General features: G+C 45.3%; 1 protein-coding gene across 3 annotated transcripts in view; it reads left to right on the top strand.

Annotated features, from left to right (window-relative positions):
* The first annotated feature begins 4,044 nt into the window (after nt 1-4,044).
* Nucleotides 4,045-14,203, top strand: part of GUCY1A1 (guanylate cyclase 1 soluble subunit alpha 1) — a 64,925-nt gene continuing 54,766 nt past the window's right edge. The window contains exon 1 of one of the 3 annotated variants that reach the window (XM_082391334.1): nt 4,045-9,969. Coding sequence is in view for 1 of the 3 variants with exons in the window: in XM_082391335.1 (XP_082247461.1) it covers nt 9,967-9,969 (3 nt within the window). In the remaining 2 variants the exon portion in view is untranslated. Of the gene's footprint in view, nt 9,970-10,009; nt 10,391-14,203 lie in introns of those variants that run through there. The other 2 variants (XM_082391335.1, XM_082391333.1) reach the window with 2 other exon arrangements.

The following is a 14,203-nucleotide window of genomic DNA, read 5'->3' on the forward strand; positions in this document are numbered from 1 at the left end:
AAGTCTTTGTTTTACACACTAAGTTCCCAGTTTCTAGAACAGTGCCTGCTGTGCTACTGGTATTCAATAAAAATATTTTAATGAATGAGTGATTCTGAGGGAACGTTATTTTCTTCTGGTGAGAATTTGTGTTTGCTTCTGCCAGGCTCCTGCGGTGCTCCCAACACAGGACCACTTTAAACTCAGGGTTCCGCCTGCGGAGTTTCAAGCCACGGAATGTCTATGCGTTTCTGAGCCAAAACCGTGCATCTGCAGGCTTCAGATCAGGAATACTTGGGAGAGATTGTGTTCTCCCCATTCTGAGTCAACACTGAAGAGACAAAACACGCCTGCAGGATTTCTATTGTGGTATCATTTCCTGCTCCCGCTGGTTCTGTCTTGTCCCCTTGTATCTGCTTCCACTGGCCCAGTCCTCTGTCCAGCAGCTACAGGTGATGACAGCCGAGGAATTCCAGCTACTCTGCTTCCTACCAGTGAAGCCTTTTTTTCTCTTTATTCCTTGCTGCAGCTTGTTACCCCTTCTGGACATCCGGCCTGCTTAAGCCCTAAAATCGTGCTCAAATTGTATCCAGCACTGCCAGGTGTTCTGTACCGGGGGTGGGGGTGGGGGGTGGTGGTTCTCTGTACATCTCCTGAGGTGCTGCAAAGGGAAGCCCCTTTTATCACTTGCATCACTTTTATAATCAGACCAAAGTAGATGCTCTGGAAAGGAAGAAGAGTTTGGTAAGACACTACTTCCCCTAGGTCATATTGTCGACCGTTTAAACACAGTATTTTATAAATAGAAGAGAAGCACCCATAACTGTCATTTTCAGAAAGTGAGATTTCAACAAGTCTGCCTCTGCACAATTCGCCTTTCCTTTATGTCAAAGCAGACTTCTCTTTACATGGAAACTTGAGTCAGTTTCTTGTCTTGAACCAGGGCTCAGGACATGCCTTTGGGCCCCGTCTGGCAAGGTGATCCCTTAAGAGTATCTTAGTGTCCTTGGCAGTTTTGAGGTCTACATGCTTCGTGTTTGCCAGAAGGAGAAGCAAACCTGCAACACTTATGAGCAAGGATCAAAAGAAACGTCTTGTCTTTGGAAGTAAAGGGAAAAACAAAAGCGACAGTGGCACCCTTTGGTTAGATGTTTCTGGCACAGATTCATCGGCTCACTAGTACAACACATCACCAGGGCAAGTGAACAGTGGAAATTATCAGGCCTTCCTCCCAGGGGACTGCTCAGTGACAGGCATATTATTGTTCTCATACCGTATTTTGCAGCCTTAAATTATGCAATATTATATTGGAAGCAGAAAAATGTTTATGTGTTACAATATTTGAAAGGAGAGAGGGCACTTTATTGACTAGAGTATACTTTTCATTCCTTTCACCGGTATCTGAAAAGTTGCAAACATGTCTTTCTACACAGCTGGCTCTTTCCCATAGGTCAGTAGGTCGTGTGGCTTTGGAATGTTTCTCTTAAAACTTAAGGGCTCATAGACTTTCCCATATTTGTATTCAAATATAAAAACTCTCCTCATTTGGATTAAATGCATTCTTCTAAAAGTGATATTCTTTTAAGGCTGTGATTTTTTTTTAACTCTGCTTCAATTCAGCGAATGCAGGACCCCCCCTGAAATAGGAGACTCACATCCTGGCAAGGAAGATGTTTGGGAGCTTCACCTGCAGGAGCTCTGGGGTTACTTCCAAGTCCACTGACCAGACGTGGCAGGTGCTAAGGGATTTTCAGCTCTTTGTAAAAGGCATACACGTAATTGATGCTTATTTTCTAATATGCTTTGCCATGAAGGGAAGCAGGGACCTGTCAAGCTTTATGACATTTGAAGAATTGGGATAAGGTTACCCGAGTGTGATTTCCTTAATATTTTCTTTTATAAGCAGCTTTATGAATATACTTCCAATGCTTTGCCTACCTGCTTCAGGAATCTTCCTTCCCCCGCTTCCTTCCTTCCTTCCTTCCCTCTCTCTCTGCCTCAGTCTCTCCCTCTCTTTCATTCTATAAATGCATAAATAAATGGAAATGCATTACTACGATTTAGTTAACCTTGCCATTAGGAAATCAAGCTATTGAAACTCATGTTCTCCACTGCTCACATGTAGCTTAAACAAGTCAGACAAGGAACTTAAAGGAGTATATAAACAGTTTGAAGTGCCAATGTTGAAAATCCTATTGCATAACGGTGTTGGGAATGTGTCCCCGCCCAGGGACTTCTTCACTAAGACAGCTTTACGACCAAGAAATAGTTAGTGTTTCTGATCATGACCCTCAAATATCAGAATGATCTACAGACACTTGTTAAAATGCAGGTTCCTGGGACCTGCCAGTACCCAAAGAATCTGATTTAATCAGCCTGAGGGGGGCTTTTTGTTTTGCATAATTAGTGAGCCCTTTGCAGAATGACTGACCAGACTCATTCACACCCAGGGTTCCGAACCAGGCCACCTGAGTTTGAGCCCTGCTTTTGCTGCTTGCTAGCTGTGTGATTTGGGGGAAATTGCTTAATCTCCCTATACCTCCATTTTCTTGCATGTAAAGCAGATACAGTGACAGTGCTCACCTCAAAGGATTACTGGAGGAAAGGAGTGACCCAACACATACCGTGCTTGGAACAGGGTCTGATACACAACTACATCTTGCAGTGCGAACTACTATGGTTCTTTCCTGACAATTAACATTTTAGAACCCCAGAAAGGAATTCATTCATCCTTCTCTTAATAACTTTGCTTGTTGTTGATGTTGTTTTCAGCTCTCGTTTTAAAGCCAACTTTATTGAGATACACGTACATACGATAAAACATACCCATTTTAGGTGTAAAATTCGATGAATTTCGATAAATGCACCCACCCTCAGCGCCCCTACCACAGTCATGTTGTGGAACATTCCCAGCACCAAGAAAGTCCCTTCTGTCCCTTTAGCAGCAATTCCCCACCCTGGGTCCAGGCAACCAGGGGTCTGCCCTCTGTCACTACCAGATTGGTCTTACCCTTTCCAGAATTTCATGTAAATGGAAACATGCCATATGTACTCTTCTGTGTCTGGTTTTTTTTTCCCTCAGCACAATGTTTCTGAGATTCATCTGCGTTGCTGTGTGGGTTGGTAGTTTCTTCTTTTCCTCTGCTGAGTTCTATTTCATTGCATGGACGTACCGTAATTTGCTCAGCCAGTCATTAGTTGCTGGATATTTGAGTTGTTTCCAATTTGGAGTTATTATAAATAACTCAGATAACTTCTTTGTTGGCAGCTAGTTTAGTTTTTCTATTTAAGAAAGAGTAAAGTCGAGGACTCAGAAAACAGAATCTGTCTTCATATGATCAATTTTGGAAAGCCTAGAAGTCTTGCAAGAGCAAGATGCAGGGGAAGAAAAAGCAACATTGAAAACTACGTGTATTTTTAAACTAAGTTAGAATGAGAGCTTAACCTTAGCTGTGGACTCTTTTTTTTTCTTCTCTCTTTACAGAAAACATATCTTTGTGTGGCTGAACTGCTTTTTTTAAACTTGTCAGTTTTGCTCGTGTGAAATATCTTTTACTGGATAGAGTAAACATGGTTACACTCAATAAATACCTTTGAACTAGTTTGTCAGATCTTTATTTTGCAGTATCCATTAACCCATTCATCTTCGGAACTTTTCATGTCACTGTTTGTGAACTTATGCTTTCCTTTCAATTTCCTCTAGTCAATGCAGTTGTAAGTTATTCCTATGGGGGAAGCACTTTAAAAGCAGCATTAAATATATTGAGATCTATAGGATACCATTTTGGCCTCCTTTTTTTTTTATTTTTGTTTATTTATTTTTGGCTGCGTTAGGTCTTCGTCGTGGTGTGCGGGCTTCTCATCGCGGTGGCTTCTCTTGTTGTGGAGCAAGGGCTTTAGGCACGTGGGCTCAGTAGTTGTGGTTCATGGGCTTCAGTAGTTGTGGCATGCAGGCTCAGTAGTTGTGGCACACAGGCTTCAGTAGTTGTGGCTTGTGGGCTCAGTAGTTGTGGCTCATGGGGCTCAGTAGTTGTGGCATGCGGGCTTCAGTAGTTGTGGCTCACAGGTTCAGTAGTTGTGGACACGGGCTCAGTAGTTGTGGCTTGCGGGCTCTAGAGTGCAGGCTCAGTAGTTGTGGTGCACAGGCTTAGTTGCTCCATGGCATGTGGGATCTTCCCGGACCAGGGCTTGAACCCGTGTCCCCTGCACTGGCAGGCAGATTCTTAACCACTGCGTCACCAGGGAAGCCCCTTGGCCTCCTTTTGAAGCACAAACAATTTATGAATACCAGGGTTATGTAATGATATCAGGGCCAAAAGAGTCACTATAATTATTACTCTAGGACATCAAATTAAAATATGGGGATCTGTTGAGTCAATATATTTAACAGATTTTTCAAATATGAGAATTAACAAAACCTCTCAGGATCGCCAAAGCACAAGGACGTTATGTTTACCCAGAAAAGGGTGGCGCAGCATGCTTAAGCATCCAGAGAAGCTGAGGATTTCCCAAATCACCAAGTCCCGGCTCCTTTCTGCTTCCTATCTCTTCCTTCAAGCTCTCTCTCTCCTTTCACCTTTTACAATAAGCGGCAAGAGGAAACCAGCCTGTGTCTTCAACACATTGCTTAGAACTTGCCTCTGGTGAATGTCTAAGTATTCCTCGTTCCCGCATACCTGCGGACTACAATTCTGCTGAGTTCCTGCCACTGTATAAGGATCTCCTTTCCCCCGTTTTCCAATAACGGGTTCATTTCCAGCTGTGCCTTCACTGGCAGTGCTTTTACCATCCCTGCTTCTGCCAGCTGACCATTTGTGACCTGTCAGGGATTCTCTAAGGTGATGGGGGTTTTCTCTGCCGTGCTTCTGACTCGTTGAGAGCAGAGTGAACGGCCGCACGTCTACTAACAGTACACGCAAAGCAACCTAGGCTTCCTAACAAATCATGCTCCCCAAGATTCTTCCAGCCTGCCCCCTCCAAAGCTACTTTCACAGTTTAAGGTATTTTTTAGAGCAACACCCCACTTCCCAGGACCAAAATCGGTATTAATTGCCTATCGCTGCTGTAACAAATGCCCAAATCTAGTTACTTAAAACAACGCACGTGTATTGCTTCACATTTCTGGGAGTCAGAGGTCTGAAGCGGGTCTCGCTGGACCAGATGCAAAGTGCTCACGTGGCTGCCTGTCCTCTGGAGGCTCATCGAGAAGGGCTTTCCAGCCTCACCCTGTCCAGAGGCTGCGCGCATCCCTAGCTACTCACCCCTCTCCACCCTCAAGCCAGCAATTGCTGAGCAAGTCTTCCTCACACTGCATCCCTGTGACTCTCTCTGCCTCGGACCCGGACTTTCTTGCCTCCATCTTTCACTTATAAGGACCCCGTGTTTGGGCCCACACGGGTAATCTGGGGTAATCTTCCCACCTCAAGGTCCATCGGTTACAATCCTAATTCTGTGTGCAAACTTAACTGCCCCTCGCCATGTGCCACGAAACATAAGCTATTCACAGGTTTCAGGGATCGGGACACGGCATCCTGGGGCCGGGGTGGAGGGTGTGAGGGCATTATTCTGCCAACCACCCTACTGAACGCTGATAAACACCATCTGTTTTGAGAAAATATAATGAACTCTATTTCCGTCCCCACTGGAATCTCTTAAAGCCCACGTTGCTTCGTGAACGTGTATATCAGGACCAGAAATTTAGGGGCTCCGACCTCCTGCATTCTGCTTTCCTGAATTAAAACCTCACATTCCAAAAGAAACGTGGGATGCTAATGTGGTCCCAATGATTGATCACAGGTTACCAGGGCAAAAGACATCTAACTAGGTGCGTTTCAAACAAATTGAAAGTAAATGACCTTAAGGAGGAAAAAAGAATAATAAAGAGAAAAACAAAGATAATGAAGTTTGACAAGTTACCGTGATGTGATAAACAGTACGGTCAATGGTTTGTTTGCTAAAAAGTAAAGAGAAGTTCTACCTCTGACATATTTTTTAAAAGTACATGTACGCTAGCGTACAATTTCCTCACATTTCTTCCCTCCCACCCTCTCCCTTTTCTCTCTAAATTCCTTTGGTTTGTGAACTTGTGGTTTTTGTTTATGAACTAGACCAAGAAGCCAAAAAGATGAATCCATTAGTCGCATTAGTTGATTTGAACTGATATGGTAATAAAATCCCAGAAAAAAAGAAAGAGGCTTGCTCTAAAAATCCCCAGGTTTAAACAGATTCATAAAACCCATTTCCAGGTGGAGTATACTTAGTGAGCCGACTGCAGACCAGTGCTTCCAAAACTGTAATATGCATACGAGTTACCCAGGATTTTGTTAAATAAAAGTTCTGATTCGGTAGGTTTGGGGTGAGGCCTGAGGCCTGTATTTCTGACAAGATCACAGGTCATGGAGTTGCTGCAGATACACAGGCCACACTCTGAGTAGCAAGGAGTTAGATCGCACCTCTGATTGCCATTGTCATCTGCAAATGTGAAAAGAATACACAGTTGAATGCTTGTGTGCTGTTGCCAATTGTGCATACAGGAAAAACAAAGCATCTTGGGAAGAAAAACTTGAGCTTTTCTGCCTGAGAGACAAAGTCATGGAAAGTCACTTTCAACTGAATACTTGTCCTTGTTAACATTTTGATGAAGTTGTCATGACAACTTTCCTATTCTCAATAAAGTGGAGGCAAGTAGGTTTTAACCTATACATCATCTGTAAGACAGAACAGATCTCAAAGGTGATGAAATATTCAGGTGTTCATTCATCCATTCAATGATTTTACCGAGTCCCTACTGAGATGCATGTTCTTTGCTAAGCACTTAGGCTGGAAAGACTACTTCCCAACATCAAGGAACTCTTAGTAATTTTTCAGGGCATATCAGTCATCCAGATTAGAGAATGTCTCTCACAATCACGCTTTGGTGGTTCCTGTACCGCAGGTCGGTTGCTTTTCCCACACACCCTATACAGAATGGGGGAGGACCACAGGCAGACCTCTTTTTAGTACGCTTCCCTTTATTGCGTTTTTTTACAGATTGAAGGTTTGTGACAACCCTGCATCGAACAAGTCTATCTGTGCCGTTTTTCCCACAGCATTTGCTCACTTCATGCCTCTGTGTCACATTTTGGTAATTCTCACAATATTTCAAACGTTTTCATTATTATTGTATTTTGTTATGGTGACCTGTGATCAGTGATCTTTGACTTACTACTAAGACTCGCTGAAGGCTCATTGATGGTTAGGATTTTTTAGCAACAAAGTATTTTTTTAGTCAAGGCAGATACATTGTTTTTTAGACATAATGCTATTGCATACTTCATAGACTACAGTGTAGTGTAAACATAACTTTTATATGCACTAGGAACAAAAAATTTGTGTGACTCGCTTTACTGTGATATGTGCTTTATTTTGGCGGCCTGGAACTGAACCCACTATGTCTCTGAGGAATTGCCTGCACAAGACACTCTCTACCTGAGAGCTACCCTTGGTGAAACTGGGTAGGTCCTGGTAGAAAGTACTGAGGTTAAATGTAGTCCTTACCAAGGAGTCTGTGTGCCTTAGAATTTGAGGCTGGTAAAGGCAAGAATGAATGGGTCAAGCAAGTCATGATCCAGGATGAAGGGTATGTTGACAAGAGTAATGACAGTAGAGGAAAACAAAAAACAAAAAAACAGGTTTTATATGAAGCTGCAATGCATGACAACTAGAAGGCGGGCAAATGAGGCCGTCTGGACTCAACTTACCTTTCTACCTCATCTGCCTATACTTTTTTTGGTGTACTTTGCAAATGACTCCCTTTTAAATTTATTTTATTGAAGTATAGTTGGTTTACAATGTTGTGTTAATTTCTGCTATATAGAAAAGTGATTCAGTTATATACATACATATACATTCTTTTTTATATTCTTTTCCATGATGGTTTATCACAGGATATTGAATATAGTTCCCTGTGCTGTACAGTAGGACCTTGTTGTTTATCCATCCTATATATAATAGTTTGCATCTGCTAATCCCAAACTCCCAATTCATCCCTCCCCCACTCTCCTCCCCCTTGGCAGCCACTAATCTATTCTCTATGTCTGTGAGTCTGTTTCTCTTTCATAGATAAGTTCATTTGTGTCATATTTTAGATTCCATATATAAGTGATATCACATGGTATTTGTCTTTTTCTTTCTGACTTACTCTTAGTATGATAATCTCTAGGTCCATCCACTGTTGCTGCAAATGCCATTATTTAATTCTTTTTGACGGCTGAGTAGTATTCCACTGTGTACATGCACCACATCTTCATTATCCATTCATCCATTGATGGACATTTAAGTTGCTTCAACGTCTTGGCTACTATAAATAGTGCTGCGAACATAGGGGTGCATGTATCTTTTCGAATTACAGTTCACTCCGGATACATGCTCAGGAGTGGAACTGCTGGATCATATGGGAGTTCTATCAATATTTTTAGTTTTTCAAGGAACCTCCACACTGTTCTCCACAGTGGCTGCACCAGTTTATATTCCCACCAACAGTGGAGGAGTGTCCCCTTCTCTCCACACCCCCTCCAGCGTGTGTTACTTGCAGACTTGATAATGATGGCCTTTCCGACCCTTGTGATCGCCACCCCCTTTATGAACATCAGGGCCCTGCCTTCCCACCTCCAAGCCTTTGCTCACAAGTTTGCCTCTGCGGGGAAAACACAGAAGACCAACACTTCCTCTATTTTATCTTTTCCCAGATATGATCTGTGCTGGAAGGCCTGACTCCACTGCGGTCCTGATATGAAATAGTCTCCTGTCAGAAGGTATCTGCGTTTCCTCTGAGCTTTCAAATCTTTAGCTTTATCTTTCGTAAAATACGATGAAATCCTCTTTCAATTATGCGATACTGGGTACTTCTTACTTATTTGTTTCCCCCTAGGACTTAAATTCTCTGAAGACAAAAGCCCTTTTGACCTAAGAGATTATCATGCATCGGGTGTAGAGAAACAGATGGTTTCAGAGACGGCAGAGCCAAAAAATGCACACTTACAGTTCTAGACCAGTTGCCCGATACTAAGGCAAATTTTAGTTAAATGCCTTTTTTTCTTATTTAAATGTCTTTTTTCTTATTTAAATGTATGTTTATTCTGACTGATGTTTGCCTTGAGGACAGCATAGTTGTCAAGGCTGCGAGATGAGTCTAAAATGGAGAGATTATGTGGGTAAGTTTAGGGAGAAATATACGAATTGGAGATAACCACGAACAATGTATCTCAGAGTTCCTGGGTTTGAAGAAAGATCGCATAATAATCATGATTAATTATGAATTCAAAATTAAACAGCATAATGAGCTTTTTTGAGGTCGGAAAGGTGACTCAAAACATTTATATGAGAACTTTTTCTTCTGTTCTGGAATACACACACACACACTCACACACACTGCACACCCAACAAACAGAACTAAATGTACCGAGCCAAGCAGAATCAGGACCTTACTGGAAAGATGTAAATGATCTGCAGCCATAGAACTGCATTTGCAAAGGAGCAGATCGGCTTTAACCTGAGAACCAGGGCACGAAAACCATCCACGCAGAGACATCAGTTTCCCAGCAGAAATGCTGGAGTTTCTAACTACGGAGACCCGAGGCTCTTCCGGCCCAGTGCATAGTGGAAAACGTTGTTTTTTAAGTCGGCCAAATTTTCCTTGCGTTCCCTCCCGCCTTCTCCTTTCTCTTCCTTTGTCCCTGTTCCCTGGTCGCCGTCTCCACACAGGAGCTGCTGGGCAGGCGACGGGGCGGCTGGAGGACTCCGTCCCCCTGCGCTAGAATGGTCGCAGTGGGAGACACTCAGCCCCGAGCTGGCTTTCCAGGGGCACGTTTCGGTGCAGCTTCCCTGCACTTCGGCTGCTAGAGTCCGCGCGGAGAGCAGGGAGCCGCGCGGGAGCCCCCCGGCCCCAGGCGGCCGACACTCGCGGGGAGGGCGCGCCGCGAGCGCACCGGGGCCCGGCGTAACCTCACCATGGTGCGTTCCAGCCGCCGCTTTCTTTCTCAGCCTTTTGGTGCAGGGAAGGGGAGGGGTTCCGAGAAGACCGCAGGGAGAGGCGCTGCGAGGGATCCTTGGGGCTGAGCGGGGGGAGGAGAGAGGGAGGGAGAGCGGGAGAGAGAGCGGAGCCCGGGGCCGGGGCTGCCTGAGCGTGGGCGCCGCGCGGGAACCGGGTTCGCTGCGCGCCGCGCCCGCCCCGCCTGTTGAGCGGCAGCCGGGGAGAAGCGCGGCGGCCGCCGGCGGTGGGGACAGCGGTGCAGGGACCGGCAGGTGCCGCCGCCGGGCCCCCCTCTGCCGCCCGCCGCCCACTCTCCTCCTGCGCGGGCGGCGCGGAGCTGCGAGGCGCGCCCCGGAGCTGCCGGCGAGCCGGAAACGCAGCCCGAGGTCGGGACGCCCCCGAGTAAGTGGTCGCCGCGCGCCCTCGCCGGCCCGGGCTCCGGGGGCGGCCCTCTCCGCGGCCCCCCGTCCGGGCCCTCGCGTGCCCCCCAGGAAGCCTTCCTGCGCTCCCGGGGCCGGGCCCGGTTCCCACGCCGGGGGCAGCTCCGCGCGCCGGGGCCCCGCGGCGGCCGAGGGCGGAGGGCCCGCGGGGAGCGAGGCCGCGCCGGCGTCACCGCAGCCTCGTCCGGCCGCGCTGCGCGTTGAGCGGTTCGCGCTCCTGGGGGCCGGGCGGCTGCGACCCCGGGATCGCTCAGCGGGGCCGCCGCGAACTTCCAGGGGGGCCGCCGGGCTCCGCCGGGGAGTGTGCGTGTGCGCGCGTGCGTGTGTTTGTGCGCGCGCGCGCGTGCGTCTGTGCATGTTTGCGCGTGCGTGTGTGCCTGTGCGTGTGTTTGTGCGCGCGCGCGCGCGTCTGTGCATGTTTGCGCGTGCGTGTGCGCGCGTGCGTGTTTGTGTGTGCGCGCGCGCGTGTGCCTGTGCGTGTGTTCGTGTGCGCGCGCGCGCGTGTCTGTGCGTCTGTGTGTGTGCGCGCGCGTGTTAATTACTGCTTGGGGATCCGATGCCCACTGTGACCGCGGCGCCCTGGGGAGCGGTGGGCGTCGGGCCGGTGCCCGCAGCCTGTCCTGGGTGGGCCGAGCAGCCTCGCGGCGGCACTTGTGTGGGCCCTCCGCTGCAAGTGGTCATGTGATTTCGGGTTATGCATCCCGTGCGTCTTTCCTTAGCTCCCTCGTTTCCCAGGGTCGCGCCTTCATTGTGCACTTGGTGAACAGTGTGTATCTTCTGAAGTAAGCCAGAAGGTTGAACGTGTCACTTAATTGTGACTCGGGCGTCTTGGTTTCCATCACACTGAAACCCCCTGGAATTTTAAGTAGAACAGGTCGTATATACAGTTTTAAATTAGAGCTTGATTTATAACATACCAGGGTCAGTCCTGTGATAGTGATTTCATCAAATGCTTACCTCCCAACTAGAACTGCTCTTGGGAGGAACATCGTTGACCCTCTGACCACACGTGGATAAGCGCTAGAGCCTTCAGTGATGGATGTAGATTTTTATACCTTGGTTCCTAGTGTGGGACTAATCCGTTGCTTTTCCTAAAACGGCGGTGTTTTTTTGTTTTCTTTGGGAGTTGTCATTTCAGGTACTATATTATGAAGAGTGACAAAAATCAATAATAACAACAATTAACAGAAATATGATGTCTAAAATTTCGAAGCAAATCTTAATTTGTCAAAAAGCCATGTTAACAGTGTTATGCTTTTGGTGGAGTTTGCCCGTGTAGTCTGTGCTCTCTGTTCAGTTATTACACAGCTCGGTCTGTGCTTTGCTTCCGGGGATCCTGAAATTGTATTTAAACGTTTGAGTCTCTGCATTTTTAGGGAGACAATCCAGAGTCCTCAGATATCTAAAGGGATCTATGACCCAACAGAAAAATAAGAGGCACACAGTTAAAATAAATAAGCTATACTTTTCATGTCAAAACAGTAGGCTCTTTACATAAAGCCTGTAGACATAAAGTAGTAGGAAAAATTCTAGAATAATTATTGGTGCAGTAATTAAACTTCTCGTATAAAACAGACCCACTTGTATGTTTTTAAATGTATCAGGAAACTTAAGTAGCTGAAGTTTATTTAATAGAAATTTGTAATGAATAGATGGGTATTCTGTTTTTTCTTGTGCTGTAGGATCTTTTTTCTAATGTATGACAGAGAAAATAAGAATTTTATTTTTCTCTCTTTGAGACCCAACACAAATAGAAAGTACTTATGCTTGGTGTGGTGTTTCATAGTGTATGAATATAAAAAGCCCCTTTAAGTCCCCGCTACTAGCTATCCCGGTATAAAATAACATGTCCAAGATACTTTTATGTCGTTCTTGAGAATGTAGAAGGAGACGTAGCTTCACAAGGTTTGGTCCTCAAATCTCATGTAACTATGGCTTATAAAATGATCTTGTGTTAAGGCATTATTTTAAAAAACTTTTAAAATTAATATTGGACTAAAGAAGTAAGTGATCACTCAAATTGTTATTTCCATTATGAATGTTAGATTTTCCAGGAAGTTGCTTAGCTTTCCTTTTATTTGCTAGGATGTATAACTTTTGTATCATTGATTTTTATACCACTTAATTATAAATATTTACCCAAGCAACTCTTCTTAAACATTACAGTTTATTACTTTTCTGCATATTTGTAGAAACAGTTGCTTTTCTTTCTAAAATATCAATAATTTCACTGGTTTTTAGTCTCTAGGCCATCTAGATGTTTTCAGTAAATATTCGTTAGGTGCCTGTGCAGCAGTTTTGGTTGGAGCTCTCCATCTTGATACAAGAAAATCTTTTGGCAAGTTTTAGGTCTTTAGATGAACCAATTTAGCCACCCATAGATTAGTTGACTCATTTGGCATTGGAGTGATTTTTTGGCTATCCTGACTCACATTTGCTTCTTTTGTTTCTCTCAAACAGTTTGGAAGTGTCTGACCTAGTTCATCTATTTCTCTCTCCCCTGAGTGCAGGCCCACAGGCTTGTTCTTCCTGCAGCCTTCAGGCTTACAGGGTATGAACAGAATTATTTGCCGGGAGTGAGGAGCTTTAGGCCAGTTCCCGCCCAGCAGCAGTAGGAGAGTGAGTACCTTATGAACCCTGAGGGGCTTTGGACCGTGATCCCCCCTCCCCCAGGTCCAGCCACAAAAATGTGATTATCAACTGCATGTAGTTGCTTGCCTGGAATCCTTTCTGGCCGTTAATAATCTTTTTATTAAAATAAACTCTCCCTTTCAGAAAATCAAAGGCAACTCAAGTTAATTCACTCGGGTACCACTTCTTCCTTCTCACCACAGTAGGAATTAGCAAGAAGCCAACAGAAGACAGTGGCTTTGGGAGTGAACACCCCAGGAAAGGGGTCTGGGCACCCCCAGGAAAGCTTCTTAATCCTCAGTTTTTTCCAGGTCTGACATAACTATGTGTCCCCTTTCACTCTGCTGCCTTACATTAAAAATACCTTTTGGGGCTTCCCTGGTGGCACAGTGGTTAAGAATCCGCCTCCCAGTGCAGGGGACATGGGTTCGATCCCTAGTCCAGGAAGATCCCACATGCTGTGGAGCAACTAAGCCCGGGTCCCACAACTACTGAAGCCCGTGTGCCTAGAGCCTGTGCTCCGCAACAAGAGAAGCCACCACAATGAGAAGCCTGTGCACTGCAACGAAGAGTAGCCCCCGCTCGCCGCAACTAGAGAAAGCCCATGCACAGGAACGAAGACCCAATGCAGCCAAAATAAGTAAATAAATAAAAATTAATTTAAAAAAAAAATACCTTTTTAGGGACTTCCCTGGTGGTCCAGTGGTTAAGATTCCACGCTCCCAATGCAAGGGGCATGGGTTTGATCCCTGGTCAGGGAACCAGGATGCTAATGCCACGCAGTGCGGCCAAAAAAATAAATTAATTCAAAATAAAAATAAAAATACCTGTTCAGACAGGGAAGCCAGAGAAAGACAAATATCATACGGTATCACTTGCATGTGGAATTGGAAAAAAAAAAGATACAAATGAACTTATTTACAAAACAGACTCACAGACATAGAAAACAAATTTATGGTTACCAAGGGGAAAGGGGCGGGGAGGGATAAATTAGGAGTTTGGGATTAGCAGATACACACTGCTGTATATAAAGCAGATCATCATCAAGGACCTACTTTATAGCACAGGGAATATCTTGTAATAACCTATAAGGGAAAAGAATCTGAAAAGGTATATATATATGTGTGTGTGTGTGTGTATATAT

This window comes from Balaenoptera borealis, assembly GCF_965194805.1.
Source record: "Balaenoptera borealis genome assembly, chromosome: 4".
Taxonomy (NCBI): Eukaryota; Metazoa; Chordata; class Mammalia; order Artiodactyla; family Balaenopteridae; genus Balaenoptera; species Balaenoptera borealis.